Source organism: Aplysia californica, unplaced genomic scaffold (assembly GCF_000002075.1).
Source record: "Aplysia californica isolate F4 #8 unplaced genomic scaffold, AplCal3.0 scaffold00107, whole genome shotgun sequence".
NCBI classification, from domain to species: domain Eukaryota; kingdom Metazoa; phylum Mollusca; class Gastropoda; order Aplysiida; family Aplysiidae; genus Aplysia; species Aplysia californica.
Genome location: NW_004797377.1, coordinates 1,294,362 through 1,309,934, shown reverse-complemented (window position 1 = coordinate 1,309,934; position 15,573 = coordinate 1,294,362). Strand labels below are relative to the sequence as shown.

The 15,573-nt window shown below is 42.4% G+C and overlaps 2 protein-coding genes across 6 annotated transcripts in view; one reads left to right on the top strand and one right to left on the bottom strand.

Annotated features, from left to right (window-relative positions):
• Positions 1–1,865: 1,865 nt before the first annotated feature.
• On the bottom strand, positions 1,866–11,184 carry LOC101848193. Of its 2 annotated transcripts, XM_005095579.3 has the most exons (5): positions 10,807–11,184; positions 6,643–6,852; positions 4,719–4,786; positions 4,093–4,233; positions 1,866–2,232 (listed from the first exon to the last, which is right to left on the bottom strand). In XM_005095579.3, exons 2-5 carry the CDS (start codon positions 6,649–6,651, stop codon positions 2,043–2,045), a joined length of 408 nt encoding a protein of 135 aa, XP_005095636.1. In that variant the 5' UTR covers positions 6,652–6,852; positions 10,807–11,184; the 3' UTR covers positions 1,866–2,042. The 2 variants fall into 2 exon arrangements, with proteins under 2 accessions (XP_005095636.1, XP_012936417.1); XM_013080963.2 differs by lacking the exon at positions 10,807–11,184 and having other exon boundaries at positions 6,643–6,946.
• A 137-nt stretch (positions 11,185–11,321) lies between these two features.
• The window catches only part of LOC101847646, a 6,092-nt gene continuing 1,840 nt past the window's right edge, over positions 11,322–15,573 (top strand). The window contains exons 1-4 of one of the 4 annotated variants that reach the window (XM_005095578.2): positions 11,322–11,447; positions 12,297–12,389; positions 13,618–13,822; positions 15,116–15,355. In XM_005095578.2, coding sequence (XP_005095635.1) covers positions 13,662–13,822; positions 15,116–15,355 — 401 coding nt within the window. In that variant the 5' untranslated portion in view covers positions 11,322–11,447; positions 12,297–12,389; positions 13,618–13,661. Of the gene's footprint in view, positions 11,448–12,296; positions 12,390–13,593; positions 13,823–15,115; positions 15,356–15,573 lie in introns of all 4 variants that reach the window. The other 3 variants (XM_005095577.2, XM_013080962.1, XM_013080960.1) reach the window with 3 other exon arrangements.

The window sequence follows — 15,573 nt, the reverse complement described above, 5'->3', positions numbered from 1 at the left end:
GAAGAACCCAACGTATCAAATAAATGGTACAACCGGAGAATTCTGATAAGGTCGAGGTTTGTTTGTGTCGGAAATTTGGCTTTGAACTGAGGATCATTACAAGGTAACTTGACATATCTATCAGAGACGGAGCGATTGTAAAAGAAGTGCTGCTATTACCCCAAGAAAATTGGAAACAGGTTCTGTTATGCTAGAGGTATCATTTTGAAGTAGGGTGTGGATGAGTCTAGGTCGAATCCCTCATGGGGTGTTCGATAACCCTAGATTTTTGGAGGGGTTGCAAAGCTTTCCATCTCCTTGCACGGCCCTAATCAATGATGGGTGTTAAGCTGGGAGCTCATGATTCTTCTACAGTGTGACAAATTAATGTACAAAGGGCGTTGTATAACATTATATTATTAAAAGCTAGATGAAAATAAAAGTGGCAAAGCGACATATTATTCATAGCAAGGAAGTCATCGTCAAGAAACAGCAAAAACTTGCTATTGATTTGCGTTTTTCTTATTTTATTGGTCCAAAACCCACAACATGACATTTAATATTGATCCCAGTAACACGCCGTATGTTACACGACTTTTGAACTCGTCCACTAAAGCGAGTTTCATTTGGGTTTTGATTAATCAAAAGAGAAGTAGAGCTAGCTTAAGTGAAAGTCCATTTACCCACAAACACTAAACCAGTCAGAATCAGCTATGGCCCTGCGCACTTTATTAAGCAAGAGTCTACCTGTACAGTGGCAGCCAAGTGAACACCCAGCTCTTCCTCAAGCAATTCAATCTTATGAAAACTTGTAAATCAATTAAGCTTTGGATACCTTTTCAGTTGCTTGATTCGTTCGTCAACAATCTTCTGAGAGATGGTGTTGTCGAAGAGACTGTCCCAACTGCATGCTGGTGTGTTTTAGGTAAACAGGACAACATCAATACTGCTATGGACACGATGGTGGGCTGTTGGGGTAAACTGAGACGAAACGGAAATAACAGACGGACATGAAAGCTTCAGGCATGCTTGTGGCTCCGCTCCCTGTGCAAGCTCACACACGTGACTGGAATGACATGAATACCCTCAAACCTTAGAAGTTTATGTAGGGTAACTGAAATGTCCACACTTCTTGACCGAGTTCATATTCAGACTCACAATGTTATTGTGTGGGCGTCAGGTGTACGCTGTTTTCAGTAGTGAGAATAACAACCTTTTGCTGTTGGGATAGAGCGGCCTACAAAGGCGTTGGACATTGGAGGTGTATAGAGAGAGAGTAGCAGACAGGGTGTGTGAGAAAGAGAAATACAGAGAGAGTGTGTATGTGTGTGTGCGTGCGCGTGTGTGTGTGTGTGTGCGCGTGTGTGTTTGTGTGCGTGTGTGTGTGCGCGCGCGCGCGTGTGTGTGTGTGTGTGTGAGAGAGAGTGTGTGTGTTTGTGTTTTTGAAAGAGAGAGAAGAGGGGATGGGGCTTGTGAGAAAAGTCAGGAATACGCTTGATCTGTCTTCGGGTGACAAGTTACTTCTTCTTGCCGTTCAGTCAACATGGTGATTATCTCCGCTGGCTATAATGAGCTTCATCGGATACCAACTGAAATACACGTATCGCTACCTTAAAATTACAAGGCTCTATTTGCCCAGTAGTAAGTTTGAGAAATATGACGTCCAACATTTTGAGTTTCATTACATGTCAAGCTGTTTCGAAGGAAATTTATTTTGAATATCTTGATAATGTTACGATTTTGATAGAGCTGATAGAACATTTGACGTCTTAGTAACTCAAAACGGCCAAAAATGCGAGACTGAACTTTGTAATTCTAAGGTAGCGGTATATCTGCACACATCTCCCCTCTGCAACTTTTTTTTTCGTTTCTCTTTTTTTTTTTCTTTTTTTTTGGGGGGGGGGGGATGTTTTCTTTTTACTTCACTCCACCTGCTTCACAGAAGACAGGGAAAAGAGTACCCCACTTCTTGAGGAATGTACGTTTTTTTCATGTTGAAACCAGAGCTTTATTTTTAGACTCCTTTTTCCCGTACGTCGCTGTGCGTAATCACGTGATAATTTTCATCTGATTGAAGTCAGAGGTTCGTTGTGGTCGAAATAGAAGTGTTGACCCCCAGTGGTGCTGTAGATATGCCGGTAGACATCCGTCCTGTGGGTACCAGAGGAGCACGAAGTCTGGGTGTCACCTGATTGGACGGGGTCGTAGCGGAAGGGAAACGCCTCATACTCTGCCATATGTATTTCCGGCCATCTGGGTGAAAGAAAAGTACGGGAAAAGGGAGGGGGGTTGGGGTAGAGAGGTGGAAAGTGAGTGAGTGGAAACAGAAGAGTGAGGAGAGAGAGAGAGAGAGAGAGAGAGAGAGAGAGAGAGAGAGAGAGAGAGAGAGAGAGAGAGAGAGAGAGAGAGCGTGAGAGAGAGAGAAAGAGAGGGAGAGAGAGAGAGGGAGAGAGAGCGTGAGAGAGAGGGAGAGAGAGAGCGTGAGAGAGAGGGAGAGAGAGGGAGAGAGAGAGAAGGAGAGAGAGGGAGAGAGAGAGCATGAGAGAAGGAGCGTGAGAGAGAGGTAGAGAGAGAGAGAGAGAAAGAGAGAGAGAGAGAGAGAGAGAGAGAGAGAGAGAGAGAGAGAGAGAGAGAGAGGGCGAGTGTCTTGAGACACAACTGCATGGGATAGGTTTGCTAAAGTTTGAATATTCGTCACTAGCTTATTCTATGAACATGTACGTGTTCAATATGAAATGACTTAGATCTTGAAAAAAATCACGAAATATAAAATGTACGGATTACATTCATAAAGCTAAGGTCAACATCGGGTGTTTTATTTACATGTATTATGAATTAGAGTTGATCAATGAATTAGGTAAACTACGTCACACTTGGTGCTTGATTTTTATGCACAATTCACAATTTTTTTTCCACTCAGTCTGAGACTCCGGAAAAAAACAACTCAAACAGAACTGAAAAAGGCAGGAGTTTAAATACAAGCATCTAGGCAAATGAATCATCAGAGAGAACTCCACTTGTTTTTAGAGATGTTGAAACTTGAACTGAGATTGTTGAGCTGAGTGTAACCATCAAATTGAAAGATATGTTGGGCTGCCAAACAGGGCGAACTTTTTGCCACGTTAACAAAGACATAGATCTAACTCTGAACCTAGCAGTACTCCTCCTTTCTTTCCTGCAAAAGAACTAAAGAACAATGGTTTACTGAGGATTATTAATTTCTAAACAATAATCTATTGTAATGTGCACTCAATACTGGACTACACACGACCAATATCTTGAAGTCTTGACCGTTCTGGCATTGTTTCTTTCTGTCATTGCACCGCTAGTCTTATTCACTGACGTTATTGTTGGAATGATAAGCCCTTCGCCCTTGCAGGATAATGAGGGGAGATCGATTCCTGTAACAACGAAATCTATATTATTAAGTATCTCCGTCTGTTTGTTAGAATGCTGTTCCCCACTCAGATCGGACAGGCTCTTACTCACAAGCTCAAAACAGCTCGCCTTCTTAACAATCTAAATTCTTTATTTCAAGGAGAGGAAAACATTCAACAATATTATCACTCAATCTATTCTTCTCCCAAGCGTAGTGATACAACACAGCGCGGTATCTCACAAACATAACTCTCGTGGCCTAGAGGTTAAGGTCTTGGTCTCTCATTCAAAGGTCCAGGGTTCGAATCCGGGTAGTGACCGAACAATTTTCTTCTTTAAATTGTTCTCCTTTAACCTCCTTTTCTGCTCTCTACCAATGTTCTGTCGTCTGCTTTCGTCTCCCTTTTCTGCCCCAACTCCCTCATCTCCTTTGCCCCCCCCCCTCCTCCTCTGGGCTCCTGATTCTTTCTACAGCCTTTCTACTGCTACTCCTTGGCTTCTTCTTACTGCTGTTTTTCAGCCACACCCCTGATCTTCTGGTAAGAAAAATCTACGCCTAGCCTTCTCGGACAAGGGCGAAAAATCTCGGGTGGCGGCCACCACCCCGGGCGAAATTCAAAATTTCCTACCAACTGAAAAAGTTTAATGTGTCCCGCGCGCTCGTATGACCTTAGGCAGTTGCGAGCGCCGTAACACACTTACAGAAATAAAACAAAAAAACACACATAACGATACCTGCCGGTGAGCCAGCGAGCGTTCTCCGCCATTTCTCGACAGTGGTCAAAGTTCCGGACCCCCATACGTCGCAGGTCGTGGGTGTCTAGCTGAGCCAGCGCTCGTCCGTCTATGTCCAGGTGATGGAACACTTCACGGTACCTTCAGACGAGGCCAGATTTTAAGAAAAAAACTAAATTAGAAATAGGCAGGTTGATATCGACGTGTTCGTGTGTTAACTTGATTGTCTGCATGTCCGTCCAGCATGTGTATGGTTGTTTTAAGTAAAGCATTCATAGACAAGAGGCACACGTATTTACAGAAACGAAAGGCTTAATGTAGTTATCAAACATTTTTTAAATGGACACATGCTCTGTCCTCTAAAGTCCTTTTTCCAAATTAAAAAAAGAAACTCTATCGCGGTTCTTTAGACCTCAATTTACCACTTCTTCTTCCCCATGACCAAAAACTAAGCTAAACAAAAAAAGCAGTATTAAACAATTCACAATTTTAGTCAGCAGGGTTCTATATGAACGAAAACCAAATTTAACAAACCAAAGAGAACTTAAACAACAACGAAAACTACAACAATAACAACAACAACAACAACCCCCCCCCCCAAAAAAAAAGGCCAAGGCCACACCTACCCGCCATATCCGGTGAGGCTCAGCCAATCACTAACGTCCTTCTTGCTCCAGTACCAACAGCAAGGTACCTGCATTATGTGGAGGGATTTGGGTGAGAGGGGAGGGGTGGTAATCAGATATAATAGCTTTTTGACTCTGTTTATATCTTTTAGGAGATGGACTGTTTTGTCCTGCCTGTGGACGCCAGATAACATGACTCTATGGTGAAGCGGTTAGATTCTACACCGTCGCGTGTGAAAGAACTTGAGTTCGATTCCTGTTTGAGGAGGGTTTTCTGTCGAGTATCTCGAGAATGGTCTAAGGCCATTGTTAGGCACGCGTACGCCCACCTAACACTGAATTGTTCGGGGCACGTATTTTCAAAGTCATGAGTAAGAACAGATCTAGACCTACGTCTCCTTTGACGAAACTCCAGAAATTCTGTTTACCATAGTCTTCAATAGCTTCGCTTACTTTACTATTTTAAAGAAGTGAAAACGTTTCTATTATCTGTTTGTTCGTTTTAGTAAGGTTTTACGGCGCCCGCAACTGCATAAGGTCATATGAGCACCAAGGGGTGGACGTCAACAGAGAAATCCAAATGGGGAATCAGGCTTATTTTTCTCACCTCTCTAGCCTCAACAGCACAAATTGTGCTTCGACTATCATCAAGGTGCCCCGGAAATAGCAGTTCACAAAAATAGTTACAGACATACAAAAGACGTAGCGAAAAAATGACAATAGTAAGGATGAGGAAAGAAAAAACAGCAGTTCCCCCTATGTTGTTCCGGCACAGTATGAGCATGACAATGATGAATCAACCCATTCACAATTAACTGTGCATAAGAACATGTCAATCTTTGGGAATTGCCTAAAGACACTTCAGTCAGTAGCACTGACCGGGGGGTAGGGGGGGAGGGGGGGGGGGGATTTCCAAATTCTATTGAGTACCTGAATCTTTTTGCTGTGACGATGGAATAAGTAATTTGCAAATTGTCCTAACATCTTAGATATGCTTCGTAAATTCGGGATTTGGCTGTACAATCGGTTTTGGAGTAAGCCACCAGCATATTTGCTTTCTTCACGGTTAAGTCTTTATAAACGTAGCAAGCAGACCAAGGGCAATGTTGCAGCACATTTCATATCATCATACGCAAATCAGCAAGACGGATTTTCCCCTTTCATAGTGTGCATGTTGTTGTCTTTTTTAAATTGAGAAAAAGAAAACAAAATTTAAAAAATCGGAATGAAAAACGACAAAGTTATGCTTCTTCTTCTAAATGCCCCCAAACAGCGCGTCATCAACTGTTGTCGAAGGACCAGATTGGGCGTTCTATTGATGTCATATCTGAGCATGTAACGCCACATTTGAAAAAGAAATTACTTCTGTTCTATTTGGCGTTGCTATGTTCATATTTGATTAGACACAATTGATTGCTAAAAATAAATACGTGTCAAATCTGAGTTTTCAATGCCTCACAATTTCGCCAATGTTAGATTTGCTCTGCTTTTCGTCACACTTGAACCTGCTATGTTCACATTTCAAGGGGAAATATTATAGTTGTGACCTATCATTCTTGCAAGGTAGTTTTTACTTACGGTCAATCACTTGTTTGCCCCCCCCCTCTCTCTCTCTCTCTCTCTCTCTCTCTCTCTCTCTCTCTCTCTCTCTCTCTCTCTCTCCCACTCTCTCTCTTTCTCTCTTCACTCTACGCTCTCTCTCCCTCCCTCTCTCTCTCTCTCTCTCTCTCTCTCTCTCTCTCTCTCTCTCATTCTCTCTCTCTCTCATGTATGGGTCAAAGACTTTAAATTTATCCACCTCTCTCTCCCTCTATCACTAGGTCTCTCTCTATCTCTCTAATTCTCATTCTCTCTTCTCTCCCCACTGCTCCCTGTCCAAGGAGCCTTCAAAATATTTTGTCCTGACTAAATAACCAGTGTTTACCCGCTCCATGATGTCTTTTCAGCTGAGTACGGAAGTGAGCATTGACGGCTGCCAAACACTGCACGATACGACTATTGATGACGTTGGCCACTTTCTGATGGGTTTGGCTGGGCAGGGCTGGACGGGCTGGGCGGGCTGGGCAGGGCTGGGCGGGCTGTTGGGGCTGGGCTGTTTTGGCCAGTGCAGGGCGCTTACGTTAAGTTGCAAGCCCTGAAAACACCAGTAGAAAAGGTAAACATTCAGTGATTATTGACATACTCTATGGTGAAACGCCATATTGTTGACGTCAGCACTTTTTGTGATGGAAGTGTATGTTTAACCCTTTTTGTCTTTGCTTTGTGGGTTTGCATCATAGATGTACACAAAGGTTTAAAAGGGGGTAACTATGGTTTTCATACGAACCCAAAAAACACCCCAAAAACATATAACATAAAGAACAATGAAACAAATGAATATCTCAAAAGCAAAAGCAAAGAAAGGAAGGAAACAGAGAAGCAAGAATTAAAAAGAACCAGCAGTCAAGAGAATACAAAACAATAAAAATTATACACTCAGCTGTTAATATAGTGTACGGGATCCCCCTACCCCACTCTCCACAAAACCAAACATGACAGAGGATGGAATTTAGTCCGGAAAAAGTGCATTTACCTTGGATCTTAGGATTGTAAGTCTAAAAGGTTATCGCGAAGACTATAACAGAACTATCGGTCGCCTCAGTAGACGGCGATAAGTGTTAGCTTACAGTGATAGAGAAGAAGAGTATGCACCTAGTGAATGATCTTCTTTAGTTTTACACTTCATTTCATTTTTTGATAATTATTGGGCAATTTATGTTACATGGTGTCCAAAACCACCTCGCCATGGGCTGACTTTCGCCGGCCTTTTAATTATCATAGTAAAATAAAATAAAGTCTATACTGGGATGCTATGTTTGGTCAACCATTCTGTATGACTGTAAATGCTGGACAATCACTAAAGACAGTGAAAATAAAATAGAAGCAACAGAAATGTGGTTTCTTAGGAGACTGCTAAAAGTATCGTCGAAGGAAAAGAAATCAAATTATGAGGTAGTGCTTGATGAATCCCACGTGGGACGCTCAATGTTAAAAACAATCAGGAAAGGACAAATGCAGTTTTTGGGACACCTGAATAGACATACGGGTCTTGAACATCTAGCTCTCACTGGCAAAATTGAGAGCAAGCGAGGCAGGGGTAAGCCCAGAACAACATACTTAGGGAACCTAAACAAATGGGTAACAGGGAAAGATCAGGGAAACGTAGCTTTTTTGAGAGCATCCAGGCAAAGGAATGAATGGAAAACCATGATCGCCGATGTCTATCGCAGATCTGGCACTGGATGATGATGATACTGGGATGAGAGTGGCCACTGAATTACTATAATAAGTGGTCTTTCTGTGATTGTTTGTAGCACCAATGTATGATACTTTTACTGTTGTTAACGTCTGTCGTTTATGAACAAAACAAACACATTGCATGCTATATAGGTAAACAGAAAGTTTTCCGTCACACAAATGTTTACTTTCACTAAAAAAGAAGTTAATTTAGCACATATAATAACTGTGTTTTACAATAAATTACTGGCAAAGTTTTGTACAAAACTTGAAACTGCCAGACAAAACTGGAGGTTCCAGAGGAAAGATTTCAAACACATAATACATGTATGACACAAACGGTTTTTTTCAGTCTAAATTGTCAGTGTCAGGTTCTAACGAAACTTCTCGTTCCTCTGGCTCTTCATCAAGCTGTTTTCATGTTCATTGGCTTCAGAAGAGACCAAACACTAAGGTTTTAGAGGACATCTACCCACCTACGACAAATTCTCTTGGGGGGCTCTCGTGGCCTAGAAGTTAAGATGTTGGCCTCTCATTCAAAGGTCCCGGGTTCGAATCTGGGTAGCGACCCAAAAATGTTCTTCTCTAAAATGGCCTCCTTTCACCTCCTTTCCTGCTCTCTAGCAATGTTCTGTCGTCTGCTTTCATTTCCAGTTTCTGCTCCCCATCCCCTCACCTCCTTTGCCCCCTCCTCTGGGCTCCTGACTCTTTCTGCAGCCTTGCTACTGCTACTCCTTCGCTTCTTCTTACTGCTGTCTTTCTGCCACACCTCTGATCTTCTGGTAGGAAAGATCTACATATAGCCTTCTCGGACAAGGGCGAAAAACCTCGGAGGGCCCGTGTGCAAGTTGCGCACGTTAAAGATCCCTTGGTGGTCTAAAATCGATAAGAGTAGGCTTCGGACGCCACCCGGGCAAAATTCAAAATGCCCCACTAACTGAAAATATTAAGTGTGTTCCACGCGCTCATATGACCTTATGTGAGCGCCGTAAAATACTTTACAAAAACAAACAAAACAAATTCTCCATCTCCACTGCACATGCACTTCAGCACTTGGGGATCGAAGTCTTCTGAGTACAACAGCGTAGCGCTTAACCGCTGAACCACAGACGCGCTGACCTGAGTTCGATATCTCTGTTGGGAGAATTTTTATGGAGTAAATCAGACTTTCTGCATTGACGTTGTATCCCTTTCAGCCCGTGTTGACCCTGACAGGTAGGATCGAAGTCCGTTTCCTAAATGCTCTAAATTGGGTAAATGGGGACGTCAGACACATATTATATTGAAAATAATAAGTTTTGACGTTTTATGAAAAGTGATAACTTAGAAAGCTCAACAGGTCAGTGCCACGACATCTTAATCAATACCTTAACTTTATTCAAATCATTACTTTGGGATCATAAGTACAGGAAATAAAGACATAAAAGACAGAAATTCAAGACTTGGAAATTTGTCTTGCAACAGGTGCAGTAAGGTAGATCTTTTTAAAGATTAGGGGATATTCGCTACTCGAAATAAGCATAAAGGGGAATCAAATACACCGAAGAAGCAAATGACAAAACCCGGTGGCCAAAGTCACCTCATTCTGATTCATAACGGTTGGGACGACTTAAGCCACCCTCTGTCCTTTGCAACAAATAGCGAAAAATACAACTGAAATAGATATTTAACCTCTTTTCAATGCTGTTACAGATCATATTCATTTGTCTGATAATGGTTATTGATAAACGCATGTTTCAAAATACTAACCAAAATTATTCAGCACCTTTCAAATTAAAAAAAAAAAATTAAAAAGCAGACGACATCATTGAACTAGCTCAAATCCTCACAAAAAGTCTCTGCAGATCTGTTTTGGGGGAAAGAGTATTTGTTTATGTAACGAGGTTTTGGAATTGTAAGAAACAAAAGAACAAAAATAATTCTAAATGTTAGTATTGGTGCCTTGAAAAAGGACAAAAATGTTTTCTTGATGAATGACCAAAGTCCCCCTATGTATGATAAGCTAGCCGGCCAGGCTGAGATTGACGGCGCCATGCAAGTAGATCCATCAATATCACAGACAAAGGTAAGACGGGGGGGGGGGGGGGGGGGTAGTCTCAAGGGGAGTGACGGCAACCTGCGGGCAGTGCTGGGCGGTCAGGTTTCCGATTCTTGAAAGCTAGAATTCGCAGGAATCGACTCCGAACCCAGTTACTTTCTAATAATGTGATTTCTTCTCGGTGGATTACCTGGTTGGCTCCGAACACCTTCAGATTTAGGATAACCTTGATTTCGGAACTCTACTAGAACCAAGCATCAACTTTTATTTTTCAAAAATGAGTTCTAAAAAAAGGAAGATTTTTAATTATTTAAGAAACTGGTAACTGTAATGCTCGTTTACGTAAAAAGTCGGAACTTTTCTTTCGTAGCATTAATCGTGAGAATCGGTTCCGGAATCGATTCTTCGCCCAGCTCTACTGCGTGGAAAAGCAAAACCAATATCCAATCAGCTTATAACTGGCACAATCAGCAAGCAAACCATGTCATGGATCCCGGGGAGAAAGGAGGAGCAGCTATGGCATTGTGCCATCTGCGATTATACCTATTCTCCAACCAAGTAACCAAGTCCCCCTGTGTGGTAATAGTCACCACGTTTTACCTCGAACGTGAATAATTCTATGAATGACCATCATAGTTATGTGACACACCATCACCCAACACCTCCCACAACTACCATCCCTCCTCCCCCCTCCCCTTTCCCCCCTTTCTTTACATCCTAGTCACAGATCAGGGCAAAGCAAATGTTCACACTATCTCCAAGAAAGAAAAATACCGCTCATGCCTTTCCCAAGTGCAGTTTGGCAATCTGAGCACGAATATTCTTTCGTTGCTGGGAAATCAGAAATCTATCCCCAAATATTGGTGAACTTGATCTCCCTGGGAGATAGGCAGCACAATATTCTGTGGATGAGCAACAGCCGGAAGTCGCGTGTCAAATTGCTTCACTTTCCATTAATGTTTTTCAAATATCGAATGCAAATCCATGAGGCGAATCGTCGTTGCTTTTTTCCCTACAGTTGTGCAAACACTGACTGTATAAACCATAAGAAAAGGAGCAGTTCATTGTAGGCTGCATGCAGCTGGAAACGATAAACATTTGCAGTATTGCAGCCTTGAAACTAATTCATCCGTCTTTCGTAACATCAAAATCAATATTTTCCAAGTGAAACTTAATCTAGTGCTGTTGTTGAGCTTACGCACGCGATCTAGCACTTAAGCTGAACACAAACGTGGGAACGGAAATTCGTGGGAGGACGTCAAGCTCTTTTTTAGATGTTTTTATTTTTGGTTTTTAGGTTTTAGTTTACTGCATCTAGATCTAGGGCGTTTTTGTTGGGTTTGTCTGTTTTCGTTTTAAGTTCACTTTATTTCCCATATCAACGTTTAACGATATCTGGCCTTGACCTGTAGCAGGTAAGCACACTGTTTGATTTGATGTTGTAGCGTCATAAACAGCGAAGTTGGGAAACTTGACTATCATTCGAATCACGGTCACGCCACTGATTTTTCTAATCATGTCATATTATTGTGTATGCTTTGAGATGTTAACATGTCACTAATAATTCCCATTCCAGGTGAAGAGACAAAGGAAGGCAAGAGGAATACAAAGTAACACAAACTCAGTTTACTTTCTTTACTTTCTTTATTGCCCAACCAAATACTAAACCCTATGTTTTACATACCCCACTCAAAAGTCCCTTCTTGATTGCGTAGGCTGGGGTGGTCGCTCGTTACGGAAGTCCTTCCCTTTTACATATCCCACTCCAAAGTCCCTTCTTGATTGCGTAGGCTGGGGCGGTCGCTCGTTACGGAAGTCCTTCCCTTTTACGTATCCCACTCAAAAGTCCCTTCTTGATTGTGTAGGCTGGGGCGGTCGCTCGTTACGGAAGTCCTTCCCTTTTACATATCCCACTCAAAAGTCCCTTCTTGATTATGTAGGCTGGGGCGGTCGCTCGTTACGGAAGTCCTTCCGCAGAAGTCACAACACTAAGATCACTCAATTCACAGTTTATACTTTTGCAATATCTATTTACATCTAGAATCTAACCCTATTCGTACGCCTGGGATTGTATTTTCCACATAGAATACTTTTAGAAATCTAGATCTAGAAGATCTCCTTGAAAATTTCAGTATTCCTCAAAAAATCATTTTGACAGACTGCTATGCAAAGCAAATCGCAATTGATAATGTATCTTTTTGACCATTTGTCACATTTCAAAACGACCTTTTTTGCGGTCGATGGGTTCATTGGTATTTTTATAGAAGCACTCCCGTTTCGCGTCACATCCACTAGATCTACCGGATGTCAGCTCCTTCACCACTTAAGTGGCGCCGGATCGGATATATACGAATAAGGTCAGTTTTTAAAAAGTTAAGTCTCAGTTTTAGAGAAAAAAAATGTGATAATGGATGCTTTTATAGTCATTAGGGGGGTTTCAGGGGGTCTCCCCCTGACGTGCGAGTACGTTATAGCTGTGTAGTAGGGCGGGTAGGGTGCCGTAGCATCTAAACTAACCATTTGCGACGTTTTTCAGTGCCACAATCGTGTTCAACAACGATCTGCATGATCCCTTTGAGGGTGATAAATAGTATAATGTAACAAAGAATCATAGAAAAGAAGGAGCATGGAATAATTACAGTGCAGAGTAAAGTAAGCAGCCTTCCCAGCCCCCACAAACAGAAAACTCTGGACCAGGAGTGCATGTGCTACTTTCTAAAGCACCTTTTATTTACTACGTACAGGATGTCCGTTTGTACGCGATTTTGTACGGCAGATCTGCTGCATGCAGCATTTGCAACAGATGTATGGTGCTCCAGTTGAAGTAGATGAGACGTTCTTGTACATGTAAAACAAACAAATACAGGAGATAAAGCAGATAAATGACATATGTGTAATTTTCATTAAGAAGTACAGTATGTATCTAAGTTCCTTACTTTCTGAAGGCCCTATATATATATATATATATATATATATATATATATATATATATATATATATATATAAATTTTGCTTTGAGTACTCTCCAAAATGCACGCTTATGGAATGGTCCTTATTTTGGCCTTTTCGATTATATGTACCTAAATTGTATTTATTTACAAAAAAAAGAAGTGTTGGAAAAAGCTAAAACTGGAGATATCAACACGACCCTTGAAAGGAGAAGATGGAGACATTTAGGACATGTTCTAATACTGCCGAAGGCGAGATTGCCATATCAGATAATGGTATTGGAGACCAGCTGGAAAATGAAAAAGAGGTAGACCAACTCGAAGCTATAGAGGCACACTTAGGGATAAGGCAATCACCCAGGGCCTGTATGTGCCGAGTTTGGAGATAATGGCCCGGGACCGACAAGCGTGGCGCCGACTACTCTCTGCCTTGTGTACATGACGGTTTTGGGATAGAGAAAGAGTAAGTAAATAAATGTTAATTTCTAAATTGTGTTCAGTGAGTTTAAAACACCAGCAACTGTCAGCAGAAGTATTCAGACAACCGCGGTTACAAGAATGGTTCACGTATGACACCAATACATTTTCATTGTTCATGTGTCCTTCTTCTTGGGTCGGTTTTGATCACGCAATCCAGCTGTTGTCAAGCACCTGGAGTCCCCCAGCAGACCCCGCGCGGCCATGACACCTATGATCCCAAGCTGTGTGAAGCCCTTGTACCGGGCGGACGCTGAGCCCCCAGTTTCGCTACTGTTGGCCGGATCGCCGTTTGCGGAGCCGAGATGTTTTGGCTGGGACAAGCACAGGGTGGTGGAGTGGCTGGATGAGGTTGGGTTTGCCAGGTGAGGTCTGTTTGGGGGTCTAGGGGCAAGGGGTCTTAGGGGTTCTGGATATTTGAGGAAAATATGCGGATTTGTGTTTTAAGGTCAAGAGATTTACAGGTTTTTTTTGTCTTAGTTGTTGTGGTAGTAAGACACTGAAAAACCTAGATAGATAGATAGATAGATACAGAATGAGGCAGAGGACAGATAAAGAGAGACAAAGAGATAGACATCGAGAGACAGGGAGAGACAGAGGAAGAGACACCGGAAGAGACAGATGCAGACACGAAGAGAGAGAAAAAGAGAGATACAGGGACACAAACTAGGGCAGTGACAGGGAGATCGAAAAAGAAAGAAATTGAGAAAACTGTGAGGGAAAAAGTATTGACAAAAATTTGTGGGAAAATGGAGAGAGAAAAAAGGTAAAAAAAGAGAAAGATAGAAAAAAAAGAGAGAGGGAGTGGAGAGAGAGAGTGAGCGAGAGACCTAGAAAGAAGGGGGGAGGGGGGGTGTCGAGGACCCTGTTCAAGAAAAGTGGAAAAGACTAACAAGCAGCTGGGGGTCTACGATAAGATGTACCTCTTCAAGCGGTATCCCTCTTTTCATTACAAAAGTTGGACTTTTCTAATATTTCAGTGGACATAGTTTGCTTCCGTACAGTACCAAAACCTGGTTGTCTAGCAACTTATTAAAGATGTTCTGCATATTATGGTGTTGGTTTAAAGACCCTTTGAAAGCTGTAAGGTTATTTGCCATGCGGACATCTGGCATACCTGTCATCCTCCAATATGACCAAGCCATGTAGGTGGATAACTCTGAAAATTCCCCAAACAGCTTTAAGCTCAATAACACACCACTCGGGATCCGAACCGGGGTCATTCACGCAATAACACAACGTGATATCAACATAACTAATGGTACACTTTGGCGTCGGTGGCCTAGTGGTTAGGCTCTCGGACTCGCAACCGTAAGGTCGTGGGTTCGAATCCCTCAGGGACCCGACGTTGTGTCCTTGGGAAAGGCATTTTACACGAATTTTCCTCACTTCACACAGGTGGAAATGGGTACCCAGCTATAGACAGTGAAAGATCTTGTCAGTTTGATAGTGTTTGAGCGCTTGAAATCCGCAGCTTGCACTGTATGCTTCTGCGGAAGATGAGAATGTTTCTGAGTGTTCTCAGAGGGTCTGCTGGGGTAATAATGATTGTAAAGCGCATAGAGCAAACTCTTGAGCATGGATATGTGCTGTATAAATGCACTTATTATTATTATTATAAATATTACACTAACTAACAGTTTGTCCTTTTCGGGCAGAAGAATATGTTCTCGAGCATCACCAGCAGAGCTGACCAGATCTCCCACTCACAGGTACAAAAGTTGCTTCCTCCTCCGCGGTGTAACTGGCCGGACTCTTGTGACCTTGACCGCTGATGACCTCAGACGGATGGGCGTCCTCGAACAAGGGCATGCCAGTCGTCTGGCCCAGGAGATAGAGTGCTTGAATTACATGTCGAGGTCTGGATCACCGGACAAACTGCCGTACCCGTTCCACAGGTTAGGGGAAAAGAACACACAGAGCAGTTGCTGAGGCCCTCTATTCTTGTTTTCTCCCGTCAGTGTGACTAGTTTCTCGAAATATCTGTGATGCAGTGTGGTGGAATCAGGCTCTCGTAAATTGTAGGCTTGTAGAGTTATAGGTATCATCTTAAAGCTTGTTCATTTTTCTTTATTTGGAGGAAAAAAATGTCCATTTATCTTGAATACAAGTCGAT